At 39.7% G+C, this 14,539-nt stretch overlaps 1 protein-coding gene across 1 annotated transcript; it reads left to right on the forward strand.

The window, feature by feature from the left end:
- Positions 1-600: 600 nt before the first annotated feature.
- On the forward strand, positions 601-13,376 carry LOC103715296 (la-related protein 6B). Its single transcript, XM_008802884.3, has 10 exons — positions 601-1,108; positions 2,085-2,166; positions 8,150-8,244; positions 8,416-8,487; positions 8,582-8,661; positions 8,741-8,837; positions 11,664-11,711; positions 11,806-11,874; positions 12,384-12,527; positions 12,651-13,376. Exons 1-10 carry the CDS (start codon positions 680-682, stop codon positions 12,918-12,920), a joined length of 1,386 nt encoding a protein of 461 aa, XP_008801106.1. The 5' UTR covers positions 601-679; the 3' UTR covers positions 12,921-13,376.
- The last annotated feature ends 1,163 nt before the right edge of the window (positions 13,377-14,539 follow it).

A 14,539-nucleotide genomic window follows, 5' to 3' on the forward strand; every position in this document is an offset into this window, starting at 1 on the left:
AGCCACAAGTGGCGCGGTGCAACTCGACCCATACGTAGCTTGAGCCGTAGGTTAAGTTGAGATACACGGGTCTAACACGCGTCATGAAGGAGCAGTGATTGGGCCTCATGGAACTCTTCTTGGATCAATGCAGGGAAAGGTGGCATCATTGCGCACTAGATATGGCCACCGACGAGGATACAGGGAGAGTTCGCTGTCTGACACGGATCAAAAGGTGTCAGCTAGTGCTCACGAAACACGACCCTGATTGGTTTCCCGGTTCCCATGATCCATTGACCGTCCGATCTCACCCTGTGTCAGATCCAACGGCTTCCGTGAACCGGATTCCACGAAGCATCGTGCTGTGGTGCTCCACCCCACTCACACCCCGGGCCGCTCCCATATCAAACCATCCGACGGCCACCGTTGGTTACAACACCCGGACACGGGGTCTATCCACTAGAGAATAGCCACGTAACAGGATTAGTGGCATTTTCGCAGATATATGAAAAAGTAGGTATTTTAGTTAATAGGGTTGTTTATAAGCCGCTGCGTTCTTCCGACCCATCTCTCCCGTGTGTTTTCGGGGGTCAGCCTATAAATACCGCCGATAGAACCGCTCTTTTCTCTCGAGAATTTCCTCTCCGTTATTCTCCGCCCTCTCGGGCTTCTATTCAAAACCCTAGGCCAAGAAAGCAAAATGGCCGAAGAAATCCTCCAACAAACCCTAGAAGTCCCCGAGGCTGGGGCCTCCGGCGTCCTACCGGCGACGGGTTCCGGCGACCCCGACGGGAACGCCTCTTCCAGCCGCCTCAACGCCCGGGCGCCCGAGTTCGTCCCCAGGGCGGCGGCGCCGCTCCCTCTTCCGGCCGCGGATCGGATCGATGCGCGCCAGCCGCGGCTGGTCCCGATCCGCCACGGCCCGCCTCCGATGATGCACGTCTACCACCCAGCCCCCCCGAGCCCGCCGTTTTTTGCTTCGGCGCCGGGCTCGTTCGAGTACTATGGCGGCGGAGGGTGTGCGGCGTTTGGGGAGCAGGAGGCGGTTCCGGCATTGGCTGATTCGGATCCGGCTCCGCCGGCGAGGGATGGGCTCTCGGAAGAAGTTATTCAGAAGATTACGAAGCAGGTGAGTGATTTCTTGAATTCTTTCTCTTAATTTCATGCTCATAAAATTTGTCCTTTGATTCGAGGGTAGTTGATCATAAGCCTTGGAAAGAATACTATAAAGCATGGATTTTGTGTTTCCACGGGGCATGATCAACGGAGTGACTAGCTAATTTTAGGAAATAACACCTTCCGGTTGGTCTTTTTGGGTGAGGTCCTGGGTTGTTAAAGAGATTGCATATTGACTAGCTTAATTCGTAGCTAGTTCATAAAAATTTCGCATAAGATTCTGCAATGAATTTCTAATGAGGGTTTTTTCTTTGCGATAATGTTAATGTACTTGTTCTTTTTTTTTTTTTTTTTTTTTTTAATACTTGGTGGTCTCTTAAACTTTGCGTGCAGAATTACTCTTGTTGGATGGGAGTGGGTTGCTTTACGATCTAATTCTGATGAAGCCTGTAAACTTTTGCAGTTGACTCCCACGTTTACATAAATAATTGGCTCTCAAGAATACTGTTAGAAGCTTTTTTTTTAATGCTTGGTGTTCCCATTAAACCTGGATGTCCAATAACTTTTGAATAGGTTCAGTTTACTGGGTTGTCGACAATCCAATTCTGATGGATCTTTTGTAAACTTTTTACAATAGACTCTCAGTTTGACTTTAGCATTTTTTGAAAGAGTCGATTAGAGTATGATCTGTTCACTCTCCTTTTGAGTTACCTCCTCTCCTTCGAAGTCCGTTAGCTTCTTTTTTCCCTTTTAAAAACAAATCAAATTTGAAGTAAGAAATAAATATAAGAATCAAATAATCAATGGCTATCACTCTAAATAAGCTGTCATTTTCCTGCTCGTGTAACTCATTTTTTGTCACCTTAGCTAAATATTGCCAACATGACTAGTTTCTGATGCAAAATTCTATTGCATTGATGATTGTTTAACACTATGATATGTGGAAAGGATTTTCTTTTTTCACAAAATTCATTATTTAATATTTGCAGGTGGAATATTATTTCAGTGACGTAAATTTGGCTACCACAGAACACCTGATGAGGTTCATTAGTAAAGATCCAGAGGGATTTGGTAAAATATTTTTGTTAAATAGATTTTAGTTCTAAAGTTTTTTATTTATTTTGATTTTAATGTTTTATATTTTTTATTAAGATCAAGATTAGAATTTTATTTTCATTACCCCTTTCTTAATAGGTAAGCTTATTTCCAGTATTGATATGCTTTTAAGGATGATCAAGGTGCAAACTTTTTTTTGGAAAAGCCCAACTAATCATGCTATAAATGCTCAAATTGTAACATTCGCAAAATAAATTTGATGATACTAGACCCTTATAATATTTATCGCACTTTAGGTGGTTCGGCTGTTAGCAATTGCCGATGGGCTTAGGTGGCATTTCTATTGATGAGCGGCAATAAACTTGGGACTAAGGGCCCTCACTTCAATAGAGGGTAATAGTAACTTTTATTTATTTATTTTGTGAGGTGGTAGTTAAAACTTTAGTGGTTTTGTTCGTGGTTATTAAATTATGGTTCGATTGTCCAATAGAAATAAAATATTAAGAAAAAACAAGGAATTTGGTTCAAGAACATGTTTTTTCTTTTTGTGTCTATCCAGTTGAATTAAAGGCTTCATGTTATATTTCACCGATATACAACATATGATGTAAAAAAATAGATCTGCATATTAAATGCTCTCTGATGTATAAGGACCAAGGAAGGAGGGTAGCGGTTCGATATTTGAGTTGGAGCTGAACTTACCATCTATATTGTTTTATAGAAATGGTAATGCATTTAAAAGGCAAATTGAATTATGCCAAAGATGCTATATTTTAGGATCGATCGCCTTTTTGATCCCTTTTCCTCCTGTCTTTGCCATTTAAATCCAAGGCATTACATTTCCCACACAAGATGTAATTACATGCAAATGTTGTTATTGGGCATTTAGGGAAGATTAAATCTATTTGGTCTTCTTTCATATCTCAAATACTGCCCAGCAGGACGCACCCCCAGAGTCTAATGGCTCTCTTTAGATTCCTTAGAGGGCTTTGTCTCTACAGGAGCCGCAAGTAGCATCGGCGGTTACCATCGAGCAGTTTCAACTGTTTATGCAGCAAGTTTAGATGCTGACCACAGCTATCCAAAATTTGCAGTAGATGACTGCCAACCACCACCACTACCAGCACCAGTAGGCTCGCATGCGGAGCGACCATGAGGACTTGGCGCGATGAGCCATCACTCTTATCCTCAAATCTTAGGGCAGGGACAACCAATCCATCGCTTCTATTCTTGGAGCCTAGGATGGGCCCAACACAACCATCACTCTTGTCTGTGAAGCTCGGGATGAGATAGGAGGCATTGGTCGCCGAGCTCAGTCTTAAGAAGGATCGACATCGGGCTATTCATCCCTCTGCTAATCGAAGAGGGTCTCTAGGAGGGAGGCCAACCTTTATCGCAAGATCAAGGAGATGGATCACTACAATAAAGCTTTGAGGGGTTGCAACGTGGAGCTCGGGATCAACATTGGCTTCACAACCGAACCCTGTTCTTGGCAAGGATTATGGAGGAGCCTCTCTCACCTCGATTCAAGATGCTGCGGCTGGAGAAATACGATGAAACTTCGGATCTTTTAGATCACTTGGAGAGCTTCAAAATTCTTATGATGCTCTAGAGGGCCATCAACGTGGTGCTCAGCCGAGCTTTCTCAGCCACCCTTCGGAAAGCAACTCGGTCATGGTAAATTGGGTTGTAGTCGAACTCCATCCATTCTTTCGAGCAATTTGGCCGGTTGTTTGCGGCTCACTTTATGAGCAGCCAAAGGCAAAGGAGAGGATCGAAAGGCATGTTCGCCGTTAAGCAGCTGGAGGCAAATCCCTTAGGGACTATATCAGCTTCTTTAACACGACAACTTTGGAGATCCATGATCAAAGTCGCTCAGTCGCGATGGCTGCTCTAAGGAGTGGATTAAAATCATCTCAGTTCCCAGAAGATTTTGCCAAGATTCTCATTTGAGCCAAAAGTATATCAATTCGGAAGAAGCTATGGCTGCTCGGTGAAAGTTAGCCAAGGACAAACCTAAAGAAGAAAAATAAGTAGGCTCATGAAGGGAAGGAAGAGCCTAGAAAGAGGTCCAGGAGAGAGGAGAAAAGTTTCTGCCGACCGAAGAGTCCATCTTGGAGATTCGAGAGGTACACGCCTTTTAACACCTATGTGCATATCTTGATGAAAATAGAAAATTGGAACTAAGTAAAATGGCCTTGGAAGATGAAGTCAGTAGCTTGAAAGGACAAAAGCAATTTATGTAAGTTCCATCGAGACTACAGGTACGACACCGAGGAGTGTCTACAACTCAAAAATGAGATTGAGGCTCTCATTCAGTGATGGTACCTTAGCTGCTACATCAACAATGAGCAAGATCAGAACAATGTTGGCTGGGAGCAGATGCCCCCGAGTAGGAGATCAACAATCGGCCAACTGCAAGAGTCATTAACTCCGTCTCGGGTGGATTGGCAGCTGATAGGATAAGCTTGTCTTCGCGGAGGAGTTATACTCAGGTAGCCCAAGCAAGGAGTTCGATCTTGAAGAGCCAGAGGATGGACGAGATGATCTTCGATGCTGATATTGAGGACGTGTAGACCCCTCATGATGATGTCGTTGTGGTTTTCTTAACCATTGCAAACTTTGATGTAAAATGAATTTTAGTAGATAATGGAAGCTCTGCGGACGTATTATTTTGTGAGGCTTCTTATAAGATAAACTTGCCTGTCGATCGACTAAAGAGGATTAACTCTCCTCTGATTGGATTCTCGAAAGACCCAATCACCATGGAAGGAACAATATCTTTCAGTCATGGATGACCAAGATCCAAGGCAAGCGATCGTGATGTTAGACTTTCTGGCAGTGAAAGTTCTCTTGGCATACAATGCCATTTTGGGACGGTCCGAACTAAATGCCCTACAAGCAATAGTGTCAACATATCATCTGCTGGTGAGGTTCCCGATCGGGGATGGTGTGGGAGAGATCCACGACGGCCAAGTACTAGCTCAATAGTGATACATGGCGACATTTTAAGGAAAGAAGCCTATAGAAGCACTCCCCATTGAAGGCTTTGACGTCCGAGACGAGCAGAAGTAGAAACAAAGAGAACCGGCTGAAGAACTCCTTTCGGCCCCCCTCGATGAAACAAATCCAAGCAAGATGGTGCAAATCAGAGCCCACCTCAATGAAGCAACCAAGGCTTGGCTTGTGGACTTTCTCTGAGCTATCATTGACATCTTCGCCTGGTCAACCTCTAACATCGCAAGTATAAGTTCTGACGTGGTTGTTCACAGGTTGAATGTGGACCCGACATACTAGCTTGTTCGACAAAAGAAGAGGTGCTTTGGCTCGAAGAGGCAGTAGGCCATCAACGAGGAGGTGGACAAGCTCTTGAAGGCGGGCTTCATCTGAGAAGTCGACTAGCCTGATTGGAAAGCAAATGTTGTCCTCGTGAAGAAGGCCAACATGAAGTGGCGAATCTGCATAGACTTCACCGACCTCAACAAGGCCTATCGCAAGGACGGTTTTCATTTTTGAGGATCGATTAGCTGGCGGATGTGACGTTAGGGCACCAAATGCTGAGTTTCATGGACGCATTCTCGAGCTACAATCAAATTCAGATGGCTCCTGAGGACGAAGAGAAAACCTCCATCACTAACAAGGGACTCGCTAAAGAGTCATGCCATTCGGTCCGAAGAATCCAGGGCTTCCATACCAGAGGCTAGTCAACCTTGGGCGAACATGCTGAAGGACGTGGATCTCCAAAGTTGTTGTGTTAAAGTGGCTAATGTAGTCCCTGAGGAACTTGCCATTCCGCTGCTTGACAGCGGACAAGCTTTCTGATTCTCTTCTCTGCCTCTGGCTACATGAAGTGAACCATGAATGACCGGCCAATCTGGACAAACAACTTGCAGCCATATGTATAACTCAAAATTTTTACACTTTATGACTTAAAATATGCTTGGCAATGTTGATAATCATATGCATAATGGTAAAGCTGCTTGATTCACCATATGAACCATTTCTTGTAAATGACAACAAAACAACATTATATACTTATGACATTTAGATCATACTTTTAATTACCTCATATCTTGTACATGCAATTATGAAATGCATAGCAGGTGTGACCTAGCTATCAAGACATTGTGAAAGCAAGTGGTAAATTACCAAACTTGGTGTTTCTTATATTGTCAATACTTTTAAGTTACAATTATTTTAATTGGGTTTTAATTCAACTTTGTTCTTCTGAATACATTATCCAAAAAGATATTTTTGTATAATCAAGGTCCGCCGAACTAGTTCTGGATCCGTACCGGTCGGCGTCCGGTACAGCTTGGTACTAGTTCCATGCCGAACTGAATCGGTAGGGCGTGCCGATTCACGGATCGGCACTCCCTAATTTTTTTTGGAGTTCTCAAAAAATAATTTAATTGGAAATCACTCTTTTCAAACTTTTTCTATGAATTTAAGTCTACTTTGATTTTTGTTGATATTTTTTTATGTTTTTTGATGTTTTTATGATCTCGGTTTAATCTAGATGATGCATCTTATTGCTTTAAAATGATACGAATTATAAAATGAACAACATAAAATATTCTCAAATCGCGTAGTGACATAAAAATTAAAAAATAATACAAGCAATTGCATACTTTTAAAGTCTAACATATATACCGATATTTAAAATTAGGTCGAGTGACGATGTTCCTCGTAGATATTCAGATCATCAGTATAATCAGGAGGCACATCAACCCACCCATCTAACCAAGCGGCGTTATAGTCTTGTATGTTTATCTCATGAGGAACGTGCGCCGAGTTGTAAGCACTCTCGGATTTCTCGTTGAAGCTCTAACTCTGAGAGGTGTCCTGTAGCTTATAATATGACTGTGGAGGAGCCCATCTGAATATGCCAACAATAAAATCCGACCCGTAAGATGCTCCAGGTAGCGTAGCATAGTAGCCACCGGAAGATGTCTTACATGCATCATATCCATATCTGTATTCGTATGGATCATAGACTGCTTGTGGCTGCGGGTGATAGGAACCAGGATCCAATAGCTCGCCACATATCCTTCTTTTTATCCTTTTTCAGCATTGAGTTGACCCTCTGTTGTTTCAAATCTCTATTGGGGAAGGCACTTGTTAATTCTGGATAATGGTTACTGTTAGTCCATGTATATGGCATGTCGTATTGATTGTGAAATGATTATTGCTGAAAAAACAGGGTGTTTGTGAAGTGTGCTAGGAAGTATATAGAAGGTGAGGGTTGTGAGAAAATTATCTAGGTGCCAGAAAAGTAATGGTCAGGCAGCTGGAGTGGTCTGCGGAGTCTTAGTTGCTGCTACATCCATGACTATGATTGTAGGTACTTGTTTCCTTTTGAGGAAATAATATTTATGGTAGGGCGCAAATGACCTTAGGTTTCAGTAGCATGCTCGAGAGCTACTCCTTGTACCAAGGATTCCTCGTAGCAGGTGGGTACTCTGAAGGTAATGGCTTTGCTCTCTCTTCTAGGATGAGAAGTGGCCTGAGCATCTTAAAATTGCAAGTAAGCCTGTATAAGCTAATGCTTCAACTCTGGAGCGGTGCCTCATGCTTGTCCTTTTAAACATTACTTACATCACTTTGAACTGGAAGGTCTGTTAAATTGAAAGTTGAGCTTGGTTCTTGATTAGAATTGAGAAAGAGATGAGTATGTAGTGTTTGTTGTATTATGGCTTGCTTAGCCACAGATCCTGGTGTAATTCGTGGTGCAGAACATGCTCATTAATGGTTGGAACCCAACTAAACAAGGAATGTTTCTTTGCTTATTCTCAAACATTGAAAGGTTTTACCACTTTTTTTTTTGAGTGGAAGGTTGTATCACTTTTTAACTTGTTTCTCTCATATGTACGGATGCACTCTCACTTTGCAATATGATATATCTGATCTGCTAAGAGGTTATAAGAAAGAAAATCTGGGATACCTGCTTTGATCAAGTTGGCGTAGGAATTCAGAATTTGTATTATTTTGTGTGCAGTGCCAATATCAGTAATTGCAGCATTTAAGAAAATCAAAGCCCTTGTCCACAACAACTCCCTGCTGGCTATGGCTCTCCGGACATCATCAAAACTCGTAAGTTCTTCAGTCATGCTTAGTTGGCTTTAGTTCACAACCCATAAGCCAGTCAAAGCCTCTCTCCCACATCTGCTGATACAAACACATTTACTAGTCATCACCATTTGCTAATGTGTGTTTACTTGTAACTTGTGCTATCTATGGTACCTGGATATGGTTATCTTGCAGGTTGTTAGTGATGATGGAAAGAAAGTTAGGCGCCAACAGCCTTTTGCTGAATCAGATATGGAAGAATTGCAGGTTACATTTAGTCAGTTCAATTGAGTCATTTCATCACTTTATATGATCTGACTGTAAATGATGGGTTTGTTTATCTCCTTTCTCCTCCTTTTAGTCACGCATTGTTGTGGCTGAAAATCTACCTGAGGATCATTGTTACCAAAACCTTATGAAAGTTTTCTCTGTTGTTGGGAGGTAGAGATTTCTTTCCATATATAAATTTGATATCAGCAATTTTTCAACATCATTTACTTAAATCCATGCTGTACTGCAGTGTAAAAACGATCCGTACATGCTATCCTCAAACCAACAATGGCACAACCACTTCGACTAACAAATCAGCAAAGCTTGATATGCTTTTTGGCAACAGGGTGTGCACCTTTATCTGTTATTATGCTTGTTTCATAAAAGTACTAAATTGTCGAGGGGATACATTATATGTTAGGATCATATCGTATATATGCAAGTGATTAATTTGTGGTTATTTGCATTTTACTCTGTAAATTTTGCTTTTGTCATAACAAGTCATAATATGGAATAATTTTTCACTTTACCTTCTTTCTTTTTGGACCATTTTTTTGTTTTTTCTTCTCTAAGTCTTAAGTTTGAAATGCATTAGAAGTTGATCTTGGCACCTCTCAACCGAATCTTTCTGATGTCATGTATAAGGCACATTTGTAGCCTCTAGTTCTGAGCTATAGCCAAGTTATCTATCCAAACATAGATTCTTGAATGTTTTTGTCACCTTATCATTTGTAAAGCGTTTCAACATGATTTAACATTCTGTGCATGACACAATAGGGAGTGATGTATTTCTAGAAATGAAATATTGATTTAGTTAAGGCATATGGGTTAACAAAGGTGTCCTCGTCTCAATTATCAAAAGAACCTTAAATCTGCCTCATATTGGAGCAAGCTTTCTTTGAAGCTCCACAGAATTGGTTTTTCTCTATAATTAATTCCATCAAGTTTCACATCCTTCTTATCTAGGAATTTAGCTGTTACAGGTATCATCTATCTTTCACTTGCTAAACCACAAGGCTTAGCATTATTTTCACTTGTATAACTAGTGTTGAAGTGCCAAAGAGAAAAAGGAATCTAAAGAAGCTTTGAAGTGAAAGTGAAGTAAGTGAAAGATCCAAAAAGGAATACAAATAACTCAAACTGTTTAACAGAAATTAACCAAGGATGGCAACGTGACCTATGCCAATCTGGTATTGGGTCGATAATACTAATATGCTGCTATACCAACATGGTATGTAGCATCATGACGACCAAGTCTCATTACCCCCAGGATTCACCAGGAGAGTGGGGGAAGGTACCCAATGGTAGTGGTGGACATGCTGGAGTTGGTGAAGTAGGCCCCGAGATCCCTTTCGACATCTCCTGGCCAAACCCTAGTCTCAGGTGATGGCGTTGGGCGGATGTCGGTGGCAACTCGGTGGGGGATTCCGAGTAGCATGATGCTGGAGGTTGCAGCAGAGATGAAGGCATCAGGGGCCATTGAGGAGATCAAGCAGAGAGAATGTGAGGCGAGAAGAGAAATGAGAGAAAAATAGGATCAAAATGAGGGTGGGGGGATGAGGGATTTTATACAAGTGACCTCGACGCAACCTGGGTGAACCAGGTCATTACCTTTTGAAACCATGAGGAACTAGTCAATCTGGATTGTAACATGGGTTGGTTTAGTGCCTCTGAACCAGGTGGGAGTGCTTCGAGAGTGAATTGAAGACTGCTTGACTTTAAAATTTAACAGATCAGTGTACAGGATCATGAGAAATATAGTTAAAAAGCTTAGACCAAATTAGTATAACAATCGAGTTTAGGCTTTTTACACTAACTAGATCAAAACAAAGGTTTTTTTGACAATATAACCCCCTTTGAGGTTCAGGTTGGTGCATACTAATTGGAAGGTCAGCAAGCATCCAGAAACATCAATTCGGCTAATTAACCTAAAATGTGTGAGGCATAATAGGTAGTAATAATTGAACACTAGCAAACAGATGTTGAGTGAAGAATGAGGATTAAAAACAGCCATATAAATTTTTTCTTAGGCCAAAAAAATTTAAACAAAATGTATAGACATGTTCTATTTGCTGCTATTCTTATACTGCCCTTGTTTTAATTGTAATGGCCAGACGTCTCTCTAGAGAAGCCTTATGGGTGTGAAATGAGTGATAGTAGTGGTAGTTGCTGTGAAATTGATTAACATTCAGTATCCATCAGCTTGAAAAGGAAGAACAATAGAGGGATGTGGGGCTGAAATGAGCACAAGTTTGACTGGAATCCAACGAAGTTTCCACTGACTATAATTTTGAGTTTCTGAATCTTGGTGATGCTCCAAAGCTCGGGCAATGACAGGCACAGAAAGGATGATACAGGATTCATATTCTGCAGCATAGACGGGTTATGATGTCATGATTTATGACTTTTGTGTTTTAAAATGAAGGCTTGAGTAGGCTCTGATATTATATTTCTTACAGGAGTTGCCGTATACAATTTTATGACGTCAGCACATTATATTGGCATATGTTACCTGTCAAAAAGAATGTTACACGATTATAAGAGGTTTTTGGATATGAGATTTCCTTTTTTTATTTTGAATATGCATTTTTTGTTTCTTTTTCTCTTCTAAGCATGTGATTGTGTGAGGAATGAGAGTAATGGTGATGTATAAATGTGACTTCTCCAAACTCTGTTAAAATGTCAGATTGTCATCCTAACAAATAACTTGCATAAGCTATTTATATGTAGGTGCATATATTAATTAGAACTGTCATCTTTTAAATTTATGTGTTAGTTATGAAGTTGTTTAATGTTTATATTAGTTTTAACCTGTAAGGTGGATTTGTCTACCAAATTTTGTTGTCATATGTCACATATATGTGATTGCTTGTACAGTAGCAAAGCACTTAATTTGTGGATCTGACATTTGCAAACATATTTTAAGTCTTCAGGATTAAAATTCTACTGTTGAAGTGTAGGTTGATACTTTTTCTTTTTTTTGAAAAAAAACCTATAATAATTTTGGTATGTTTTAGACTTGGTTGCTCCATTAAGACTTGCAGATGGCCTGTTTAGCATGTTGCATTTTATAATGGAGCACAAGCGCCATGTACGTGTGTTCACATAAAAAACTGACTCTTATTCATATTTTGAATTTTGTTTTTTGTTTAATTCATTTGATTCATGTACAGTTGCATGCATTTGTTGAGTATGAGACGGTTGAAGATGCTGAGAAAGCAGTAAGTTTTTAACCGAATTCTACACTTTGCTTTGATATGGTTGTGTTTTCTCATCACATTATCCTCTGGCTATATTGGTTTTCCTGGCATACAGATTGCTGAGCTTAATGATGAGAGGAACTGGAGAAGTGGGCTCCGAGTTCGTTTACTGCTTAAATGCATGGTATTAACCACTATCTTTGCTTTCAATGAAGGGGTCTTGTGTGTCCTGCTGTTGTATCAGTACGATATTCCATTCATGTGCTGAAAAGCCTTGAACTAGAACTGGTGGCAAAGGAGGGAGAATTAGAGAGTATGTAGATCCCACAATCCCATGATTCTTGGGATTACCACAAATCACATTTTAAAGAAGCTTGGCTTCTCATGCATAGGCATCATTGGAAACTGTTCAATCCCCTCCAACTTCTCATTCCATTTGTTTCTGTCCAAATATGGAATATTCTTCAAGCAACATTAAGGGCCATTCAAGCACCTCCTATACTGTTTACAAATTTGTATGCTAAGTGAAGAAAGACGATAAAACATTCTAAAGATAGCATCTGATGCTAGTTTTTCATCTTAATATCATGGCAAAGTTCAAAACTGTTGGTACAATATGTTGATTCTTTTGGTATATATGTTGATTCTTTCAGATACACGTTGTTACTAATTTTTTAACCATTAAAACTCCAGACAAAACATGGGCCAGCTCGAGGGAGAAAGGGAGGGCATGAAGGTGATGTTAATGGAGAGGGTGATGTCTCCACATCTGACCAGCCAAATGAGAAGCAGGTGGAAGATCCTTCGCAATTATCTGAAGCATCACATGAGAATGTGGTAAAGTGGAAGATCCTTTTTTTCTCCATAGCAAAAATTGGTCAATTTCTTGTTCCAATTAAACTTAAGACCAGGTTATGGCATTTAGTTTTTCTAGTTTTTCTAACTGGTTACCTTGGATAGGGTGAGGCTCTTTACAGTGAGAAGGATGGTGGACTGAGGAGAGGAAGAGGTCGGGGCCGGGGAGGGAAGGGTCGAGGACGTGGCCAGTATCACAACAATAATCTTAATGGAGGTCATATGATTGGCAGTAGTTCACCCTTGAGCCATCCTGTCCACACCGAACAGCCAGTGGTGGCTAATAAGCAACCTCCCGGTCCTCGCATGCCAGATGGGACGAGAGGATTCACCATGGGTAGGGGAAAGCTGGTAACCACCACCAGTATGGTATAAAGACCTTCCTATAAATAGGTTGTCCTGAAAAATATGTTGTTTGGTGTGTTGTTGATAGAATGGTGTAATAGTGCTGTTGTAGCTCAGGCATTGCTTTTGGCGGATGCCTTGTCTTGGACTTGTTGATTAGACTTGGAAGTCAGATTCTGCATTCCGTTTCTTCCTCTTGGAAGCTTTTTGGGTTTCTGGACTCAAACGCAGTTACTGGTATTTGTATTTTGTTTCATTCGTTTACCTCCCTTTTAATTGATAGTTCTGGTGTAAAAGAAGTATCATAAAAGGTTGGTACGGAACCATATGTCGTTCTTTTACACCCCTTCAGTTGATAGCTCGTGAAAAAAAAAAACATAAGAATCGGTACAGGACCATAATGCTTAGCCTAATATCTGATACATGATGTAATTTTACTTTTGTCATAGTTCTGTGCAATAAAGCCATGTAGCAAGTCTTGAAGAACATCATTGGGTGTCTTTGATGCACAAAAAATTTATGATATTCTATGGTTTTAAATGTCACTGGGAATCAAACTCTATGAGTTTAGGAATCTATTTGTTTGGGCATATGGTGGAAGTTTGGGTATTCGTCTATGCCGTGAATTTGGAAATGTCTAGATTGACTTTTATATAAAGTTTACAAATTTGTGAAGTTTCTTTGCTCAAGAACTGATCACCTTATATAATTTGCTCTTAAATAAAATTCTAGATTGACTTCCAACATGGAGCCATGATTTGGATCAAAAGAATGTATAGCTGGAGTCCCAGTTTATAATTCTTGAGTTTATGATTTTTTTATATCACTTATAAATCATAACGAAAAAAATTATCAAACTCATACCATTATATTGCGTAAGAAGTCATGTTAGAATTGTAGTTCTGGACTTAGAAATGTGACATATAACTATTGCATTGTATAAGGTTAGGGTACTATAATTAATTTATAGTTATTGTACAATTTTAGTATAATTATAATCGTACAGATTAAATGCATTATAACTTGTGTTGAAATCGGAGTTTGGAGATATGTTGATTCGACTAGTTGAAAGCTATTGCATTTTATGTGGACTTGTTAGAAAGGCCTCTATCAGTAATTAATATTTTATAGAATTCCAATATATTTCAGGTCAAAATACAGCTACAAGTTTATTGTAATTTAGCAACTAGTTTCTTTTAATTTTTGAAATGTATATTTTTTGTTGGAAATTTGGATTTTGGTAATTTGAAACTCTTTGCAGACGATTCTTCAAAACTTACCGTTAGTATTTAGATGTCCTTAACAAAATTCTACTAGTTTCTGCCTCCGGTGGTCAATTTAATAACGACATTTTTCTATTTTTTTGAAATTCATAATTGTTTATAAGAATATTTGAATTTCAATAAACTCAGATGTTTTGTAATGAACTCTTGAGAGGAATAATGTTATCTCATAGCCTTGATAAAATTTTAAATTCTTGAAAACTCACAACTAAAATTTCATGGTCCTTAGCAAATTTTACTAGTTTTAGCATTAAGTAGTCAATTTAATGACTGCTTTTTAAATTTTTTTGAAATTCATAATCTTTTATAAAAATTTTTAGACTTGATGATCATGGAATTTTTGTAACAAACTCTTTGAGATCCATA

This window comes from Phoenix dactylifera, chromosome 14 (genome assembly GCF_009389715.1).
Source record: "Phoenix dactylifera cultivar Barhee BC4 chromosome 14, palm_55x_up_171113_PBpolish2nd_filt_p, whole genome shotgun sequence".
Lineage (NCBI taxonomy): Eukaryota > Viridiplantae > Streptophyta > Magnoliopsida > Arecales > Arecaceae > Phoenix > Phoenix dactylifera.

What these genes read in the sequence shown, in the direction of transcription:
- LOC103715296 (XM_008802884.3), top strand. Translation starts at nt 680, where the DNA reads ATGGCCGAAGAAATCCTCCAACAAACCCTAGAAGTCCCCGAGGCTGGG. An exon ending in TCCGGACATCATCAAAACTC is followed by an intron (nt 8,245 to 8,415) that starts GTAAGTTCTTCA and finishes GTTATCTTGCAG; the next exon opens with GTTGTTAGTGATGATGGAAA. An exon ending in ATATGCTTTTTGGCAACAGG is followed by an intron (nt 8,838 to 11,663) that starts GTGTGCACCTTT and finishes ATTCATGTACAG; the next exon opens with TTGCATGCATTTGTTGAGTA.